At 45.1% G+C, this 20,512-nt stretch overlaps 1 protein-coding gene across 1 annotated transcript; it reads left to right on the plus strand.

Annotated features, from left to right (window-relative positions):
* Positions 1-342: 342 nt before the first annotated feature.
* On the plus strand, positions 343-11,395 carry LOC137467223 (uncharacterized). Its single transcript, XM_068178747.1, has 4 exons — positions 343-421; positions 466-588; positions 4,798-6,102; positions 11,316-11,395. The coding sequence occupies exons 1-4, from the start codon at positions 343-345 to the stop codon at positions 11,393-11,395; spliced, it is 1,587 nt and encodes a 528-aa protein (XP_068034848.1).
* Positions 11,396-20,512: the final 9,117 nt, after the last annotated feature.

The raw sequence follows: 20,512 nt of genomic DNA on the forward strand, positions 1-20,512 counted from the left end.
GTGTCAGAAGAGGTTTCAGACCAGCTCCAGTCTCCTCAGGCACCAGTGGATTCACACGGAGGAGAGGCCTTTCCGCTGCCCTAACTGTGGGAAGGGCTTCAAACAAAAGTCCCACCTCGTCACCCACCAGCGCATCCACACCTGGGAGAGGCCCTACGAGTGTGGGGAATGTGGGATGAGCTTCAGCTGCAGATCCCACTTGATCTGCCACCAGAGGATCCACACTGGGGAACAGCCCTATGAGTGTGGGGAATGTGGGAAGAGCTTCAGCCAGAGGTCCCCCTTGATCAGCCACCAGAGGATCCACACTGGGGAAGACAATACAAGTGTGGGGAATGTGGGATGACCTTCAGCCAAAAGTCCCAGCTGATCATCCACCAAATGATCCACACTGTGGAGCGGCCCTATGAGTGTGCCCAGTGTCAGAAGAGGTTTCAGACCAGCTCCCATCTCCTTGTACATCAGCGGATTCACACGAGGAGAGGCCCTTCCGCTGCCCCAACTTTAGGACGGTCTTTAAACAAAAGTCCCACCTCGTCACCCACCAGCGCATCCACACTGGGGAGAGGCCCTACGAGTGTCCCCAGTGTGGGAAGAGCTTCTCCAGGAGCTCTACCTTGACCCAACACCAACGGAGGCACCGGTAAGGGAAGCCCTGCAAATGCCTCAGCTGTGGGAAGAGTTTCGTGCCCTGCTCCAACTCCATCCCCCATGGGAGGATCCACTTTGGTCAGAGCCCTGGTGACCCACATTCCCAGTGATCCCTGCTGAGAAGACACCTGGAAGGTGGTCTCCACATCCTCCTGGATCCCCATAGGCACCTGGATGAACACAGGGGCAAGAACACCCATCAGGACTCTGATCTAAACTGGAAATTCACTGGCAGAAAGCGATTTGTTGACTTTACACCCCAAATAAATCTCACCCGCTCTGTCCAGTTATTTCTTCTGGTGGCATCAAGCAGTGCTGCATGATCTTGGAGGTCTTTTCCATTTCAATAATTTCTTTCTTCACCCTGTCTAAACAACCAGAACTGGGGTGAAAATAAAAAATTGAGCAAAGAGATCTAAAGCTGCACCATTTACCTAGATTTGGGGGTGAATTTGGGGTAGGTTCAATAGAATATTAGGGAGGATTTGGGTGTTCTGAAGCTATCAAAGGCAGGGGACATGTCCACAATCTCATAGGTGTGCTGGCAAAAGGTTTCCACCTGAGCCCGCCTGTTCTCCAAGAATTCTAATTGTCTGTCCCAGTGCCTGGCCTGGGTCTCCCTATCTGGGATGTTCCCCCAAAGTGCCCAAATCACTGCTGAAGCACCCGAGCTGATCCTGGCTGTAAATGCTCCTGTCCACCAACCTCTCCTGGTCAGTGCCATGGGAGGTGGGAGTTTAGGGGCTCCTGGGGGGACTGGGAAGGGCTTCTGTCAATCCTGTGGGCATTTGTGGTGCTGGGAGGGGGCTTGGCAGGGTCTATGAGGGAGATTTGGGTCCCTGACAGGGCTGTGTGGCTTGCAGAGAATTTGGGTGGGTCCTGGGGGAGATAGAAACGGGTTTTGGTGGTTCTTGGGGTCATTTATCTTGCAGGGAGTAGTTGGGGGGGGGGTCCTGGCTGGGAGCTGTGGGGTGGTTGGAGGAGTCTGGCAGTGGCTGTGGGGCTGGGAGGGCATTTTTGGGTGGTTGTGACTCCCCCAGCCTCCCAAAGCTGCCACCAGACCCCACCCTCAAGATACTGCCAGAGGTCAGTGGCTCCATGGTGGGGTTCATCGTCCTGGCTCTGCAGAAGATATGGGGGGGTCCCCGGGGCCGTGTGTGTCCCCCCAGAGCGTGTGTGACACCCCCCATCCCATTATCACCCCCTTGTTCCTCCCCACAGAGCTCCAGCCCCAGCTCCGTCTCCCCCAGAGGGAATTTGGGGCGGGGGCAGGGGGGTGTGCAGCCCCCGCCGGGGAATGGCCCCGGCCCAGCCCCTTTGTTCAGCACCAAGCTGGGCTCGGGGCCGCAGGAGGAAGAGGCCAGTGGGAAGCAGATCCTGCAGCTGGGACAGTGCTGGGGGTCAGGGCAAGGGCCTGCCCTGCACACCTGGCTCAGGTGTGACCCTGCCCCGGCAAGGGAGCGGGACATTCCCATCCCCAGGGATCAGGGCTGGGAGCAGCACTTGGAGCACGGACATGGAAACACTGGGAGCGACTGGGAGCACACTGAGGGCGTGAATTATTCCCCCGCCTCCACCTTCTCCAGCCGCCCTGCCAGCTGAGAAATGCTCGCTGGGCCTCGGCCTTGGCCAACAGCCCCTGGGCTCAGCTCCTTGGAGCTCATCACAAACACTGTCTGCTCCAGGCACTGCTGCTGCCCAACCAGCTCCTGGTGGCTTTAGGAGCAGCCCCGGGAAGTGTTTTTGTTCCCTCGGTGGCACAACATCCCTGTTCTCACCCTGCCAAAGAAAGCTGTGGATGCCAAGTGCAGCCAGGATGAAACATTGCTGGCACTGAAGCCCCTCTCTTGGGGCCCTACAGACAGCGCTCCAAAAGGAGCCCCTTGGAGCTCTCCTGGGCCAGCGACTCCCTCGGAGTGGGGCCTCTCCGAGCCGGGAACTCTCCCGTTTGCTGCCCTCGGGGATCCCCAACAACGAGGGAGCCTGTGCCGATCCCCCCACTCCTCCAGGCTCAACCCTTCCCCTGCTGGGGAGATGCCAAAGCATCGGCAGGGAGCATTTCCCTGCCCTCAGGGGAATTTCTCACAGGTGCCTTGCACTGACTCTTTGTGTCTGTGTGCACACAGGAGTGCCTGTGCTTGGGAAATGTGGAAGAAATGCTGCTCTCTGAGGGGTCTGAGTGCCTTGGAGAGCTGAGCCAGTCAGGCCTGTCAGTAGGGTTAAATCACAAGGTCTAAGCTAAGTTAATTTGTGCTAAGAGTTGTTCTTTGCTAAGTTGTTACGTTTAAAATATAAGCCAAGTTGAATATTGTTAAATGTTATTTCTCAGTTAAATTGCAAAGTCATAGGTTATAAGTTCGGTTAAATACTGTAAAGTGCTGTTCTTTTGCTAAATTGTGAAGTTGAAGGTGGAAGTTAAGGTTAAGGTTTAAGTTAAGTCCTGTTAAGTTTGAGCTCTGTAAGCTCTTGGGCCTGTATTCCTTTTATCCTTGCCCTCATTTCCTTGTGTCTCACACACACACAGGGACAGTTCTCGGTTCATTTCTGGTTTGATTGCCTGGATTCTGTTTGGTTTTGTTGTTGCTTTGTTTCCTTGGTGTGCCTGAAGTGTCCAGTCAGGAGCAGAGTGACTCTTGCCAAGGAACTTTGTGGTGCTGTTGCTCAATATTAAATCTGGTTTTTGCTGCTCCCTTGCTGGGGATTTTTTCAGCGCTCTCAAGCCCTCGTTGGTAACAGGGTGAAGGAGCCCTGGGCCAGGCTCTGGCCCTGGCGGACACGGGGACGCTGCTGGGGGGTCCCTGTCCCCTGTCCCGCCCCCCATGGCCCTGTGTCAGGCTCTGGGCTCGATCTCGTGGAACATCCTCTGGGGGAGGCTGCGGCGCCGGTGTCAGGGTCTGTCCGAAAATCCCTCATGTTTGCCTCACGACTGCCTCCAAAGACTGAGACCCTAGACCCTGAAAAGTAGCTCTAGCCTGGCTGAGGTGGAAAATCTGCCAAGTCTTAAGGACTGGTATGCGATGCCATGGGAACTCAGTGCGAGAACAATGGACTGGTCATGGTGGACTGAGCCCTAATCAGTTCGTCCTGTACCTTCGGCCCTGTACTCTTGGTCCTGCATTGACGCGATGATTACAACTGGTTCCCAAAACGAGTCCACACCCACCGTGTAGCCAGGAGAGCTGCTGCTTTGGCCTGATGCCACCCGCTTTGAGGAACCCTATAAAAGACTGAAGGAGTTTTGAGGACTTGGTCCGGACCCCACCTGGAGAAGACAGCCTATGAGCATCTCGTCAAGCTCCGAGGGCCTCGTCTCTTCAGACTGGTAGCTATAATCCCCTTCCCCTCCTTCTCTATTTTTCACTCTATCTCTTTATTTCTCTCCCACTATCGCAGTTGTTGGCACTAAATAAAAGTGCATTTTTGTTTAAACAAAGTGTTGTGTCCCCTGCTGTGTCTTTTGTGCTTTGAGATCTCCAAAAAGAACCTATCAGGGACCCTGCATGCATTTGCGGACCCTGACATTAAATTGGCGTAGTCGGCAGGATCTTGATAGACAGATTAAGGGTTGCGGGTTGTATGTAGTTTGTAACAGGGGAAGGACCCTCGCTTCAGCCGCACCTAGCACGCCACATCCAGTGAGCGCTGTCTAGAAAGCAAGGGGGGGGCGAGTGGAATTTCCCGCAAACTGCATACACCCAGGCGAAAAGCATCCCCTGTCTTCAGGATTTTTAAAAGATCTCATTTGTACAAAAGATGGGACTTTGTTGTTTTATTTTTTGTGTGTGTCTTTGAGCTGTTTGTTGCAGTTGAGGAGACAACTATTTGTAACTAAGGAGTACCTCCCAAACAGTTTTGGTCCCCTCACCCACTCCAGGGAAGCGAAGGGAAACACAGTTTTAGCTGTGCTTGTGTGTAACTTAAGAGTACCTCCCTGAAAGTGGTTTGTGTCCCTTCACAAAATGACTGAAAAAGATAAAGATACATTTTTTGCTTTGCTAGCGAAATATGGTGCTAGACCCTCTCCAGCTGGAGAGGGATGGGCACAGGATAATTGGTTTAGCTTTGAACACGTCGTAGATAGAATATATTCTTTGCAACATGATGCCAGATATAAGCTGGGCAGAAATAAAACAATTCTCTGCTCAGTTTTGGGTGCTTGCCTATCGGCAACCATTGAAACCCGTTTTAAACGGGTGACTGAAGAGAAGGCAGTCATAGACTCCTTGCAAAATTTGGTAGAAGTTTTGCAGAAGGAATTAGAACATGAAAGGAGTCTTAGAGAAGAGAGGGAGAAACGGGTGAGCAAAGAAAAAGCAGTAATAGACTCCCTACAAACCCTAGTAGAAGTTTTGCAGAAAGAATTAGAATATGAAAGAAGTCTTAGAGAAGGGAGAGATAAAAACTTAAAACATGTAGAATCACCAAAAGAAATAGAAGAGAAAGAAGCACGCCACATTAAACACATATACCCCCAGAAAGAATTGGTACACATACAAAATTGTGGAGAATCTTGTTGTTCCAATTTGAGACCTCTCATTAAAACAGAATACAATTTTATAAATGAAGAGGATTTTGACCCTCACATTACCACAAAAGAAATACCATGCACTGCCACTGAATTAGCCAAATTAAAGAAAGAATATTCACGTCTCCCTCAAGAATCTGAGACAGAATATGTGTTTAGAGTCTCACTCACTGGAGGAGACCAAATTAAATTAAGTGAGCAAGAAGCCAGTGGCTATTGGGGACATGGAGTTTTCTTAACAACAGGAAATACTCGAGCTCCATGGTCCCTGACACACCGCGCAGCTTACTGGGCAGGGGGACTTAGCCCCCTTGAAAGAGGGGACCCTCTAGCCATTACCGGCACGCCAGATCAACTTTTAGAAAACATTCACAAAGCTGCCTGCTTGCAAATGATACATGAAAGAACACTGATTTCTGGCTATGAATCACCTATGCAATTGCCAGTAAAACCTGAAATAATGCCACCTCTAATTCGAGGTCTCCCTGAGTCCCTTAAACCAACTGCAATCCTCCTTCAGAAAACCATTGCATCTATCACCCCTGTAGACAGGCTAGATAGATTTCTTGGCAATCCTACTGACCAAACTGGTTCCACTAGCCCAAGCTTCACGTCTCTTACAACTCCAGCCCAACCTTTAAGCGTACAATCTGATAATAGCCATAAAGTGTGGACGTGGAGCCAAGTTGCAGAAGAGTTAATTAGTTACAGCAGAAAATATGGATCAGTGAATCTCCCAGATGATAAGCCTGAAAAAACCAGAGGGGTCAGGCACATTGTTTCTCCAAATGAAAAACCAGAAAAGGGGAAACAGATCTCTAGTCGCCAACAGTTGTGGCTAATGGGACTAAAAAGGGGAGTGCCACGAGAAGTGATGGATGGCTTACCATATGAAAAATTAGTTAAAATAATTTCAAACTGGCGCAGTCCCAAATCCATGATACTGAATTCACCTGATGTACAACCTAGCGCACCCCCTCCTCCACAAGCTTCAAGCTATAAGCCGAAACAACCCCCTTTACAAACTCTTGATAAAAAGCCAAACCATTCTCCTACACGAGTTTTAGACAATGGGTTACAAAAACCTTCCCTACAGCTCCAAGGCAGTGAAACAAACCAGCCTGCTTTAAACTAGAAACTCCGTCTCTTGTTAGTGAGCAAAGAGACGGAGAATGGCTGTTTTTGAGAAAGCTCACAAAAAACCCAAGAACAGGTGACTTATTGATTACAGCAATAGTCGGTCCCAAACGAGCTTTAGTAACCTTTGTGGTAGACACCGGAGCCCAGATTAGTGCACTGAAAAATGAAGATGCTCAAAAATGTGGAGTTGTTCCTAGCAAGAAACGGTGTTGTGTCTTAAATGCCCTAGGAACTACAGAGCCTATGGGTATCGCTTTAGTAAAAATCACATTGCCCGGGGAAGACAACTTAATAGTTGTCAAAATGGTAATTGGAAATATTCTGGACAGTCTGTTAGGGATGGATATACTTGCTGGGAAACAGTGGGAAGACTCAGAGGGTCTTTTGTGGTCTTTTGGCGCGCCACACCTTGACATCAGGCTGCTTAAAATAGCTCCATCACTACCATTTAGTAAAATCACTTCTGTAAAACAGTATCCCTTGCCCTCTGGTGCTAAAGATGGCATCAAGCCAGTTATTCAAGAATTGAAAGATCAGGGAGTTATTATTAACACTCATAGTCCGTTTAACTCCCCAATATGGCCAGTTAAAAAACCTAATGGGAAGTGGAGACTGACAGTAGACTACCGCCGTCTTAATGCTAACACAGACCCTCTTACAGCAGCTGTCCCAAATTTAGCTGAGTTAATAATAGCAATTCAAGAAAAAGCCCACTCTTTTATGGCAACAATAGACGTTAAAGACATGTTTTTTATGATACCTATACAGCCAGAAGACATGGACTGTTTTGCTTTTGTGTGGGAAGGACAGCAATATACCTTTACACGTTTGCCCCAAGGGTACAAGCATTCACCTACTTTAGCCCACCATGCTTTAGCCCAGGAGTTAGAAACCATATCTAAACCTGACACTGTAGCTGTTTATCAGTACATTGATGATATCCTTGTGGGAGGAGAAGAAAAAGAAGTAGTGGGGGATACTCAAGAGAAAATAATCTCTCGTTTAGAAAGCCTAGGTTTACAGATCCCTTCAGAGAAAATACAAAAACCTTCACAAGAAGTGAAATTTTTAGGAATATGGTGGAAAGGAGGTATGACATGTATTCCCCCCGATACTTTAACCTCCTTAGATCAGATTAAAATGCCAGAATCCAGGAAAGAACTGCAACAAGCTTTAGGATTGTTAGTGTTTTGGAGGAAACATATTCCAGATTTTTCAATTATTGCTAGGCCTCTTTATGACCTGTTGAGAAAGGGAGTAAAATGGGACTGGAGCCCCTCGCAGGAAGAAGCATTGCAACTGCTGATTTTTGAAGCAACAGCTTATCAAGCATTGGGTCCCATCCATCCTACAGATCCTTTTCAAGTAGAATGGGGATTTGCATCCTCAGGATTGTCTGTACATATATGGCAGAGGGGTCCTGAAGGCCCGACCAGACCCGTTAGCTTTTACTCCCGTGGTTTTAAAGATGCAGAAAAAAGGTATACCATTTGGGAGAAGGGGCTATTTGTTGTTAGCATGGCTCTCGTTGAAGTAGAAAAAATTACAAGACAGCAACCAATTGTATTAAGAGGTCCTTTCAAAGTAATCAAAATAGTTACTACCGGGACTCCTCCTCCTGAAGGAGTAGCTCAGCGGGCCTCCGTGAGAAAATGGTATGCACAAATAGAGCACTACTGCCACATTTTCTCAATCACTGAAGGAGCTGTGAAAATTTTGTCAATACAAGAAACAGAAAATCTGAGTAATAGTGAAGACAAACCTGTTTCAGTGATTAAGGTAGCCCCTCCCTTTTCCCCTGAGCAGTCACCTAACTCATGGTTTACAGATGCTTCATCTAAGAGAGAAGGAAAAGCGTGGAAATTCAAGGCCGTGGCCCTCCATACTTCCTCGGGCGAACAAATTATCACAGAGGGGGAGGGCAGCGCTCAAGTTGGGGAGTTGATAGCTGTTTGGAGTGTTTTCCAGAGGGAAGCACAGAACACCTCTCTTGTTTGCATTTACACCGATTCCTATGCTGTATACAAAGGCTGTACTGAATGGTTGCCTTTCTGGCAACAGAATGATTGGGAAGTTAATAGAATCCCAGTATGGCAGAAAGAAAAGTGGCAAGAAATCCTACAAATTGCAAGTCGAGGGAATTTTGCTGTGGGGTGGGTAGCTTCTCACCAGACAGACGGGAATCTAGCAGGAGAATGGAATAACAGAGCTGATGAATTAGCTAAGTTGAGCCCCCTAAAAAAGGATGAAATTACTGAAGATTGGGAACATTTGTTAGAATGGTTGCATGTAAAAAGACAACACACAGGTGCAAAAGATTTGTATAAAGAAGCTCATGCTCGGGGTTGGCCAGTTACCAGGGAAATGTGCAAAACTTGTGTGTCAGCCTGTGAGCAGTGTCGTAAACGGCTAGAAAGACATCCCCTAGAGGATGACCCACTACACTTAAGAAAAGGTAAAGGCTTATGGGATGCATGGCAGGTAGATTATATTGGTCCTTTTAAGCAATCAGGAGGTAAGCATTTTGTGTTAGTGGGAGTTGAGATAATATCTGGATTAGCTCAAGCTGAGGCCTTCAAAAGGGCTACAGGAGAAAGCACTGTCAAAGCATTGCAGATATGGTTTGGGACCTTTCCAAAACCACAGGAAATACAATCTGATAATGGGTCCCACTTTACTGCCAAAGTAGTGCAGGAATGGGCAAAAGGTGAAGGAATAAAATGGACATTTCACACCCCCTATTACCCACAAGCCAACGGAATTGTAGAAAGAACCAATGGTCTCCTAAAAAGACTTTTGAAACCACAAGAAGGAGGCTGGGATGGTCGACTGTATAAAGCTGTACAAAGTGTGAATGAAAGATGGGGGGCAAACGGATGTCCGAAAATCACCGCCTTTTGCCCGAAAGCTCCAACCATAATTCCGGCACTAAAGGGGCCAAATGATCCCAAAAATCCAGCTCATTATCCCGGACAACCAGTCCTAGTTGACCTTCCCACTGTAGGGGAGGTACCACTAGTACTGAAAACCCCTTTGAATAAATTTGCTTGGGTAGCATCTGATGCTCTAGGTAAAGAACACCGGATAAGTACCCGCTGGATAATTCCCTCTTTTTAAAAGTTCTGCCTTTAGATGGCAGATTTTTCTGTGTTTACTTTTACAGAAGAACTCCGAGGGACATGAAGACCACCTAATCCATGCTAAAACTGGTGATACTTTTCTGCATCCTACCACAATCCTATGGCCAGAAACCAGCTGAGTGGCCATGGTCTGAAATAATTGTGGTAGCATGCTGAAAAGGTGAAAGGATCTCTTTAAGCACAAAAAGGTTTGTACGCACCCAAGCGTACAGGGTTATTGGCACAATTTCACATTAACACAAACTGTAGAAGTAATTTGGTTTTGGTCCAAAAATACTGAAGTGCTTTATTTTAAGTTTAAAGTATTGATTTAAATACTGGGGAAGACTTGATGTTAATGTAGTAATGCCTACTATACCCACCACCCAACCACCAGTTATGCTCACCCCAAAAATTTTTGAAATCGGACCATATGTAATAAAGAAAACTGGCCCTTAGCTGCATCCAGGCACAGCTCTGGATGCAGACAGTTGTTGCCTCAATTATAAGAGAAGGTGAAGAAGGCATTTTCCCTACTGAAATTCGAAAAATAATTTGGGACAATGCAAATGATTTTGAAAAGGAATTCCAATCCTGGTGGAATTTGGTGAACTTCACTTACAACCCAAGAACAAACACAGCCACAGCTTTTGTGTTAACGATATCTAATGCTTCAGTGCATTTGATTTTCCCTATCATTGCATTAGGACTGAATCATGACGGAGCTATTCTCTATCCTTCCGAGCATAGAGAATGGGCCCGTCAAATTGATAAGAAATGGCAAACTGTAAATTTGGAATCTTGTATTGTCCGGGAGCAACAAGGTTTTATTTGTGAAAGTAATGCAATTATAGCCCAAGACATTTGTTTGGACACAGAGCAGAATATTTGCCATTTTGAAGTTCACCCTGATGAAACTCCTGTAACAATATTAGTGTACATAGGTAATGGGTGTGTGTGTGTAAGGACTGCTTGTGATGTAGTGTTTATAGAAAATGTAGCAGTGAATCCAAAGAATCATTCAAATTTTTGTGTCTGTAACTTTACCACGATTATGGGATGTGATTTTTCTTATACTGTCCCAGTTATGTCTTACCACCTTTTACAATCCAATTTTACACTAATTCACCAGATATTGCCTGCCTCTATTGGAATGAATTTAACTTTGATTAAGCAATTGTTGCTTCACCAGGACTTAATTGAAATTTTAGAAAAGGTCAAGAGAAATGGGCAAAAGACCCTGGTAACAGTCCATCATGATGTGAAGGAGATACATCACGTTTTAGAAAGAGTAAGGAAGGATGCTGAACACAGATGGTGGGATACGCTTTTTGGGTGGTCACCTACTACTACAGGCATCCTGAATAAAGTGTGCCATCCTATTGTTATTCTTTTGATCTTGGTTTTAATTGGTTTTGTTTTATCAGCCATTTTATACATTTTGAATTGGAAAATGATGAGGCAGCTGACCCGATTGACATCAATTATAGATGCACACAGTTCAGTAAAAACCCCTTTTGTTAAAGACATTCCTAGAGTTATTGACACAAGAAGAACTACACGAGCAGTAAAAAATTAGGCCTGCAATAGCAAATTAATTAGTTGTTCATTGTTTGTTTTGATTAGTATTGTTTGTTTTATACTGTGATTAAGTTTTTGTTTGGAGATTTTGTTTAAGAAATTTGTAAAAGAATTTTGTGATTTATTTTGATTTTTTTCAAAGAAATTGTTTCAATTATAAGAAAAATTGTTATAATCAATATTGATCATTATTTCCTATTCTATCTTTTCTTAATCCCTGTCCTTGTTTCTTTTACTTTTTCTCTCTTCCTCTTCGATATCTTTTTCTGTTTCTGTTTTTCTGGGATATATGCTGCCAGGCACTGATGAGTCGAGCCCTGAAGACTTTGTGACAACGCTGCAGACCTTGCTGATGGAGTACTCTCGTCGCCAGTCGTGAGTCACGGGGTGGTGTCAGGGTCTGTCCGAAAATCCCTCATGTTTGCCTCACGACTGCCTCCAAAGACTGAGACCCTAGACCCTGAAAAGTAGCTCTAGCCTGGCTGAGGTGGAAAATCTGCCAAGTCTTAAGGACTGGTATGCAATGCCATGGAAACTCAGTGCGAGAACAATGGACTGGTCATGGTGGACTGAGCCCTAATCAGTTCGTCCTGTACCTTCGGCCCTGTACTCTTGGTCCTGCATTGACGCGATGATTACAACTGGTTCCCAAAACGAGTCCACACCCACCGTGTAGCCAGGAGAGCTGCTGCTTTGGCCTGATGCCACCCGCTTTGAGGAACCCTATAAAAGACTGAAGGAGTTTTGAGGACTTGGTCCGGACCCCACCTGGAGAAGACAGCCTATGAGCATCTCGTCAAGCTCCGAGGGCCTCGTCTCTTCAGACTGGTAGCTATAATCCCCTTCCCCTCCTTCTCTATTTTTCACTCTATCTCTTTATTTCTCTCCCACTATCGCAGTTGTTGGCACTAAATAAAAGTGCATTTTTGTTTAAGCAAAGTGTTGTGTCCCCTGCTGTGTCTTTTGTGCTTTGAGATCTCCAAAAAGAACCTATCAGGGACCCTGCATGCATTTGCGGACCCTGACAGCCGGGGGCGGGGGGACCCGGGGGGACAGGGGACCCCGCTGTGCACGAGCAGTGTTGGACTTCTCTGGGGGAACTGGGAGGGGGGGCTGGGGCAGAGTCACCTCCCCAGTGACCTCACACAACCCCTGTGATGTCACACAGCCCCTGCGATGTCATACAACCTCCTGTGATGTCACACAGCCCTTGTGATGTCACAGAGACAACTCTGAGCTGTCACCCTGTGATGTCAGACAGCTGCTCTGTGATGTCACAGAAGACTCTGAGATGTCACCCTGCAATCTCACTGTTTGTTCTTTGATGTGTTGGTGCAAAGGCAAAGAGAATAAATGCTTCCAAACTACCATGAATCTCTACTATGTATGGCAAGAAGTAAATCATATTTTGTTTAGCTGCATCTGACCATGGATAAAGCTGTGCATGGAAAGTGGCTCTCACTGCTAGACAATATAATATAGGCCTGGTGGAAAAGGTTATATTAATAGACCAGCAGGGCCTCTCCGAAAGGACACAGATAACCAGGAATAGAGAAAAGAGAAAAACAGAAAAATGACTTTCCACTGTCACAATTTTGTACCAAAACCTTGGTTATGAGAAGACAAAAAAGAAGATGTATTAAACCACATGTTTTGCAGTTAGGGACTTCTCTGACTTCAACTCTTAGGACTGAATTGTTCCCCAGGAGCGTATAAAAGTGACTGTGTGAAGAAAACTTTTCCAAATATTCCTAAAAATTCAGGAGTACTCTGCTGCAAAATTTCAGGCACTTCAGGGCATTTTCACTTCAAGCTTCAAGCGTTTCTATGGAAATGCTTGAGAGACAGCATACTTCATATATCCAACATCTCTGTTTGCAACAAGTTTTTATTTCAGATAGGGGTATAGGAAGGACATTCTCTAAATACAGAGGGTTAAATTCAATGAATGACCCATTTCAGGCAATTTGAGAAACTTATTTTCTTTCATTAATTTCTCAAACATAGATATTCAAATAATTTTTAAAAGCAGACAAGCAACTACAGTAGGGTATTTCTCTACACTAAGGGTAACTTTGCAGAATAGTTATACACTGACAAGACTAAAGGGCATCTGGAGGGAATGCTAAGAAACAAGTCTAATTAAAGATACAGCTCATGAAATGACTACATTAAGTCCCTAACAGACTAGGTTGCTGTCTTTGAGATATTTCTAGCAACCTCCATCAACTTCACTGTTCTTCTGTGAGGATGTGCAGGTGGAGCCAGTTTCTGCCTCATAGACTTAGGCAACAGCACCGTCGTAACTGGAAGGTGAAGGGCAAGGCCACTCAGAGATGTGTCTGCACAACGAATCCATGTGCTGCAGCATCTTCCTTCCGCAGGAGCAGGAAAGCAGCTTCAGGATTGCCAGTGACAAATGCAACAATTACGCAGCGTTCACGTGGCTGCCATCGGGTGTGACCCCCCCCAGCACAGCTCTGTGCAGGGAACTCCTCTCAGTGGCTGGAGAGCAACATCCAGAGGCGAAGTCGCAGCCGACCATAAGCTTTCAGCGCCTCTAGGTGGGCAGCAGGATCTCGGGCCAGATGCTCAAAGATCTTCCTTCACCTTCACATCATCATTGCCTTCAATGGCATCATCATTGTCTCCTTCACCTACAGCCACAGGACTGCCTTCTCTGTCATTTTCAGTGCTGCTGTCATCTGCCTCCACAGTCACATCAGTGTTTTCTCCACCTTCCTCTGGATCAGTGCCGTCTTCTTTCTGCTCTGTTCTTCTCATCTCCCAAGGTCTTGCAGGAGCTCTGGTCCTTGCTGCTGCTGCTGGTGTCACAGCTCCTTCTCCTGCAGCTAAACCACAGGCCCAAGAAGAGCAGGACGCCAGCAAGAACCCAGAACGGCCACTGCTGCAGGGCACCAAAGAGCACGGCTCCCCAGCCCTCGTCCTGCTGCTCCAGGGGCCCCCGCTCCAGCTCCTGCAGCAGCTGAGCCATCTCACGGGCCAGCAGCTCCTGACGCTCCTTCATTCGCTGGTGCGTGGCCTCATCCAGCCCATCCCCAGCCGGCTGGGGGTACTGGATCAGGCTTTGCACGAGCACGAAGAGCAGTGACAGTAAAGCCATGGTCTGCAGGAGGACACACAGAAGGGGTTCAGTGGGGCCGGAATGGAGACGGACAATGAGGGGCAGGAGCAGCAGGGATGTGGCGGCAGGAAGGAGAGGGCCCCCGGCAGCTGGCAAGGCCCGCACCGCTGCCCCAGCAAGCAGCGCGCCCTCAGCGAGGCGCTCCCGCCGGGGCTGGGCCCTGGATGCGGGGGCAGCCCCAGGTACCGGCGCTTCTCCCCCAGCCCTCCTCCAGCCCCCAGCCCCGTCTCCTCACTGCTGTGCACTCACCGCTTGCCCAGGCTCTACTGGGGCAGCGGCACCCGCTGGGGCCTTTTCTAGCTGCCCCCATTGTGACACGGCGCCTGCGATGTCCCAGAACCCAGAACGCGGCACAGGCCAGCCCCGCCCGCCGTCCCCAGCCCGGTCAGGGAACTCATCGTGGCCCTGGGCACCCCGAGCCCCAACAGACACCAAGTGCAGATCCATCACTCGGGAACCTGGGAACACCAGAGCTTCCCTTGACAGAGCAGCACAAGCACCCTCACACACAACCCTTGTCAAATTCAAATCTGGGTGACATGACCCAGGGATGTTCTCAGTGTACAATTGCAGGCTTTTATTTAATACTGGTGGGGGACATTTTTTATTAGTAGTATTTAAACTTACTACTTTGGGGTAGGATGTCATGTAAGCTAATGCTCTGTTACAGATTTAGTGAGATTTCTTTCTTTCTGAAAGAAATCCAGGTTGCCTGGATGATGCACAGGAAGAGTTAATACCATCCTAAAAAGGCCAGATAATTTAATTACAAAATTTTGATGCCTTCAATAACCTCTTAGCTCTCAAACTCTGTGGTTCAACACCGTGCAAAATTCTGGTATAGCCAGGATTTTGTTCAGAAAGCAGAATGTCTGTGTTTTCAAATTTGTGCAAAGATGTACCTCTGTCACTCCCACCATCTTCAGAATTGTCTCCCTTAAACAGTGTTAGCCAATCTCTTTGACTGAGAAAGGAACTTCTGTCTGTTTCTGCTATGTCTTTGTGTATTTATCTCCAAAGGATTGTGAGTACAGGAGAGATTATACTCCTCGACCTTTCTTTGGGGAACTCATCTCTAAATGGAACTGCAGAAATGGGGAGGGAGGAAAGGGAAACAGGATGTGACTTGAGTACCTGCATCGTGACCACAGATGGCCACTGCTAGACAGACACTGACGTCAGGCTGATCACGCTCTCCCATTGGTGTGTAGCAGAATAATGTTGGGATGGCTAAAACTGCTCTGAATTGGATTTGCTTAACAGATGTCATTAGTAAAAGTATTCCAATAAAGAGTTTTAAACTCTCTTCCGAGCTGATGCCACTTATCATGTATCTTCCCCGCATTCTTCTAGGGAAGCTGTTTTTGATGTTGTCCCTTCCTTCTTTTTACAAAGGAGCAAAAATTATTTGCCAAGTATCACTCTTCCAGATTTGTTTCCTCTCATTTTCCAAGATTTAATAAAGTGAACACTCAGCAGAATAGTTCTGTGTTTTTTGAACACAATTCTTCCTTTACCCAATTGAGGCCCTTCTGTGACCATGAAAACACAAAAACTGTTGTGAGCTACAGTTTACACTTAAGAGGTTGATATGGGTCAGTTCTCCCAGGTTATTCTTAGTTCAACTGCTATATAAACTGTTGATGTCAGTGACTGGAAGCTGCTCTCCAGGACATTATATATATGATAATTATATGACAGAAAATGCAACATATAGTTGGATCTGACCTTCAAGTTCACTAGCTTAAAAAAAGAAAAAAAAAAGTCTGTAAGAAATTTGCTGGTTTTTCTATTTATAAATGCCTTCACATTTATATTTAGTTTATGCACATACGAGAGCCTTTCCTTGCATGGACAGCAGTGCCCATCCATCATCAATCTCGGGTATATTATAAGTCTCAATGATAACTGCCTCCAGAAAGCATTTTTGAGACAAAACAGGCAAATTCTTTTGCGTAACTATACAATCTTCCAGTAGCAGGATCTTCACTCTCACATAAACACTTCATGTTTTTCCGCAAAGGAATCTGAGATAGATTTTTCTGAGAGATAACAAACCACCAAAAATTAATTAAATAACAAACAAGAGGAAAACACCATTTCTTCACTCAACACACTTTCCTTGTTTTTCATAAGCATTCAGATTTACAGCTGCGGATACTACCACAGGAGCAGGGCTTTGTCTGGTTTTGCTTCCTCTTCCAGCAGAGCAAGCACAGCTGCAAAATGCAAACTCATTTCTAGGCTCTCTTCTACATCACCAGTTTAACACGTTCCAACCAGTCATAGTTGTGCAACACCCCGTCAGGGAACTGGGATTACTGCAGTGTCACAGACAGTTTAAGTGAGGCTCAAGGAGCTGTACATAGTTTTACCTATGTTTTGTATGGATAATTAAATGATGCGTGACATGGAGATAAGCCAGCTGTACTGAAACTGAACAAACTAACTGCTCTGATGCAACAGTCAAGCATCTCATCAGTTATAAAATGAAACAGGTTTAAAGCAAAAACAATAGAGAACAGAATGCATGACATTGTAAAGTAGCATGTTCAAAGGACCATTTCTGAACTTTAGGCAAGTGTACTCATCCAGTCAAATTTTCAAAAGAATTCCTGGCACCAAAATGTTCTCTGTTTGCTTTTTCACCATGGTAAAAGAATGGATCACTCTTAGGGGAAAGAAAAATCCTGTGTGCAAAACACTGCATGAAACTAAACAATGCTTTAAACGTGGCTAATTTCCATGTGGAGCAGATGATTTAGCACTGTCATCCTTCAGCAGAGGAGAAAGAACTGCCTGTCTTCAGTTTACTTATGCAAGATGAAGAAAGAAAGTGAGGAGTGTGAATTTGATCTTGCTTCAATTTACTTCAGTAGCCAAACACTTGCCATGACTTCAGTGGGAGTGAGACTGCATCTTAGCTCATTCAATGTGGAGAAAAACAAATCAGCTGAGAATAATGCTCTTGTTGATTAGATTGATATGACTACCATAGTTGTTTTTAACAGTGCTAAGTAAATCCTCTTTTAAAAGCCAAAGGTTACCTTCAGTTGTGCTTTTTCCTATGTACTGTGTCACAGTGGAGGATTCCTGGTTCTGTGACCAAGTCACCACTGCTCACAGCAAGCATGGCATGCTCTGGGGCGTGGGCACATTCCCACATGGGAATGATATATGTTTGTGAATGTCACTGGAGACAACATCCAAATCTGGGCTGGGGCATCTCCCTCAGCCAATAAACCAGGGTGCACACTTCTGTAAAATAACTGCATTCACTGAGAAAAAAAGACTACACTAACTAAGATGTCCATGAAAATCAGCAAAGTAAATCAAATCAATAGGGTTACATTTGCAGTTAGGAATCTGCATTTCTGCAGGGAAATTTTAGGATAGCCACAAAGTGGAAAATATTTAATTTTTGGGTTTTTTTCCTGAGACGGCAATCAATCTTCTCGTTTGGCTATAGTCTACTTTCCCCTATAAAGTAGAACCTAGAGATACACTCAGAAAATATGTATGGAAGTACCTCTCAATTAATTAAAAAATATTATTACTCAGAAGATAGAGACACGACTGTCTACACTGTATGAATTAAACATACATGAATTAGGACACAGACTCTTCCATTCTTTAGTAACAAAACTGATGCTGTCCTGAAAATGACATTAATGAATGAGACTGGTATATGAAAACCTTCTGCATCTGCTCTAGACGTTGGAATGAGCATGTTAAATGATGCAGCAGACAAGGAGGATGCACTTCTTAGGGAAGCTGAATGTCACTTCTGTGCTTAAGGAGTTCTGCAGTTTGGATGAAGGTCACAGGCTATGTCCAGGTGCACGAAAATGAATGATAAATACACACAGTTTCTCTTAGACTGAAAGCAGAGCTAGACAAAGAGTATGAAAATCAGGAATAATTCATCCCCTGGTTTTCTAAAGATGTCAATCTTCTACTAGAAGACAGTTTGTTAGCTCCTCCGCATATTAAAGCTATAACATAAAAATAGAAGCACCTCAAACTTGTAGAAGTATCTAAGATGCATAGATTAAGTAAGGTCTATGCAGAGCGAGCACCCTAAAAACATCACAAGAGCAAGCAGTGACAATTTCTGGGATAGTAATGACATGAATCAGTATCTAAAAGTTAAGTATAAGTGAAGAAGAGAATTTTTCAACTAATGGATCAGGGAAAACGTGGGAATAAAGGATATGTGATTAAAGATCATAGTGTATTATATTAACAGAGGTGGAGAATATATGACTTTGATTCTGTATTACAACACATTTCAATTGAGTTGTGTGTAGCTTTAGTTTTATACATGCACAATTTTTTAGAACACATTTTTAGAGTAGGGCATGCAATAAAGGAAATGCATTGTATTGCATTGATCCCCACATGACTCGCTGGAATATCTTAACATTTCCAGCACAGATTCCCACTTCTGAAGATGAAAACCCAGAGAAGATGAAAACCTGTAACTGCCATTAAGAGAAGGTCTAAAATTTTAATTGCTGTCTGAACACAAAGGAGCTGTGACATGCTGTGGTTTCTTGAAGCACTCCTGCAGTTACAGACACATCTTTAACTACCCCACCCTCTCCCTCTTCCCCATCCACCATTGACTGATGCAGCTGGGAGATTCAGTAACTGTGGAGCAAAATCTTGCTTACTTTCAGCTCTCCTGCCCCAGCAAATGCTCAGCTCCTCTGGGAAGATGGACCTATGCCATAAACACACTGCACCTTGAGGAGAATGAAAACTTCCCTTCAAACACACACATGTGACCAGCTTTCTGGAACTGCCTGATGTTGCCAGTTTTCGTCTGTTTCCCACAAAGAAGGGAAAGAACCTTGTATTCTCCTCCTCATGATATTTCAAGTCATAATTCCAAATAACAGAGATGCCAGGACTTGTCAGTGACATGACTAACAATCTTATGAGAACTGGCAAGACAGCTCATTTCTCCTACATCTTACAGAAACCTTGGAATTATTTTTGTCTGAAACACTTGGGGGAAGCAAGATGGACTTAATTCTGACAACTTTATTAAATATTCAGTACATCTGACATCCTGATATCAACAACAAAAATATGGTTTAATTATGATAAGCCATACTGGTATCATTTACAATACCTAAGTGTGAAAAACTGCAATGAATTTTTTCTTGATCCATGTGGAAAAATACACACCTTCCACCCCCCCAAGAAAAGTAAGACAAGGCACAATAAATTCTCGTAATTCTCTTTCTTCTGGCTTTTCAGTTCCATCACAGCTCTCCAAATTAAGATTTATGTGCTATTTTGCATCTGTATCTGTTGTTGATTTGCCCCCCTACAGGGATAGAGGTGGATAAGTTTGGACAGGAAACGGTATCCCTCAAGCCAAACTGAAAGGTTTATAAAGTTGCTAATAAAAGTTTGGGTCAGGGCCTAAATATCAATCATCTGCTCATTGTCTTTTTAAACGAGCTCAGGCATTTTCCCAACCACTTCCAGCAGCTCTCTGGCACTATTCTAAACTAAGATTTCAGACATTTCTTTTTTTCCTGTGTTGACCTCAACAATTTTTTTTCTCTCCCTCTCTACCTGCCAAATGCATCCATCAGGATTTTGCCAAAGGCTATCTGCTTTTGAAGTTGAGAGGAATTCACTAATCGTGAGTGTCAAATCCACAATAAATGCCATTGCCATATGGTATATGCTGCTTTTGGGAATTATCTCAAAAGGCCTAGCTGTGAGAAGGCTGGCTGTATGTTAGGAGGGTTTTACTGCTAACTTTCATAACGCATGTCAGGTTTTCAGTTTCTGTATTCATTGGCTTCAGTGAGTGCAACTGTTTCCGGAATTTATAAAAATGTTGTCAAGATCCCTTGATCTTGCTTCCTCCGTCTCTCTCACACAAACACATCCAAACACATCTCTACACAGTGGAATAGCATGCACAGTGGCATGCAAATCTAGCAAAAGAGAAGCTTGTAAATAAATAGCATGTCATTCTGCTTACTCAATAAATTCCTCTGGGTGTTAAACTCATGACAAACGTATCATAAGCCCCGATGAAGGGTTTACAGCCTGTCCCATCACACCATCCTGAGTGCAATTCTGCAATGCATAGGAAGACATAAGTTTGAAAAACAGAGCAGAAATAGCTCCCGTAAGGGCAGGGTGCTGACATAGATGAAACATAACTAACTGGAGAGCATTTGTTTTAGCTAAAGAAGACAGCATCAGTGTCACATCTCTGTGCATGTGGAGGTGTAATCTACATTCAAAGCAACATGAAATCTATCTCCTTTAAAAAATTGTCCATTAATACATAAATGTGTCTGTGTTGAAACTCCTCAG

This window comes from Anomalospiza imberbis, unplaced genomic scaffold (genome assembly GCF_031753505.1).
Source record: "Anomalospiza imberbis isolate Cuckoo-Finch-1a 21T00152 unplaced genomic scaffold, ASM3175350v1 scaffold_54, whole genome shotgun sequence".
Classification (NCBI taxonomy): Eukaryota; Metazoa; Chordata; class Aves; order Passeriformes; family Viduidae; genus Anomalospiza; species Anomalospiza imberbis.

What these genes read in the sequence shown, in the direction of transcription:
- LOC137467223 (XM_068178747.1), top strand. Translation starts at nt 343, where the DNA reads ATGACCTTCAGCCAAAAGTCCCAGCTGATCATCCACCAAATGATCCAC. An exon ending in GCCCTACGAGTGTCCCCAGT is followed by an intron (nt 589 to 4,797) that starts GTGGGAAGAGCT and finishes TTCTCTGCTCAG; the next exon opens with TTTTGGGTGCTTGCCTATCG. An exon ending in AATAATTTCAAACTGGCGCA is followed by an intron (nt 6,103 to 11,315) that starts GTCCCAAATCCA and finishes ATATGCTGCCAG; the next exon opens with GCACTGATGAGTCGAGCCCT.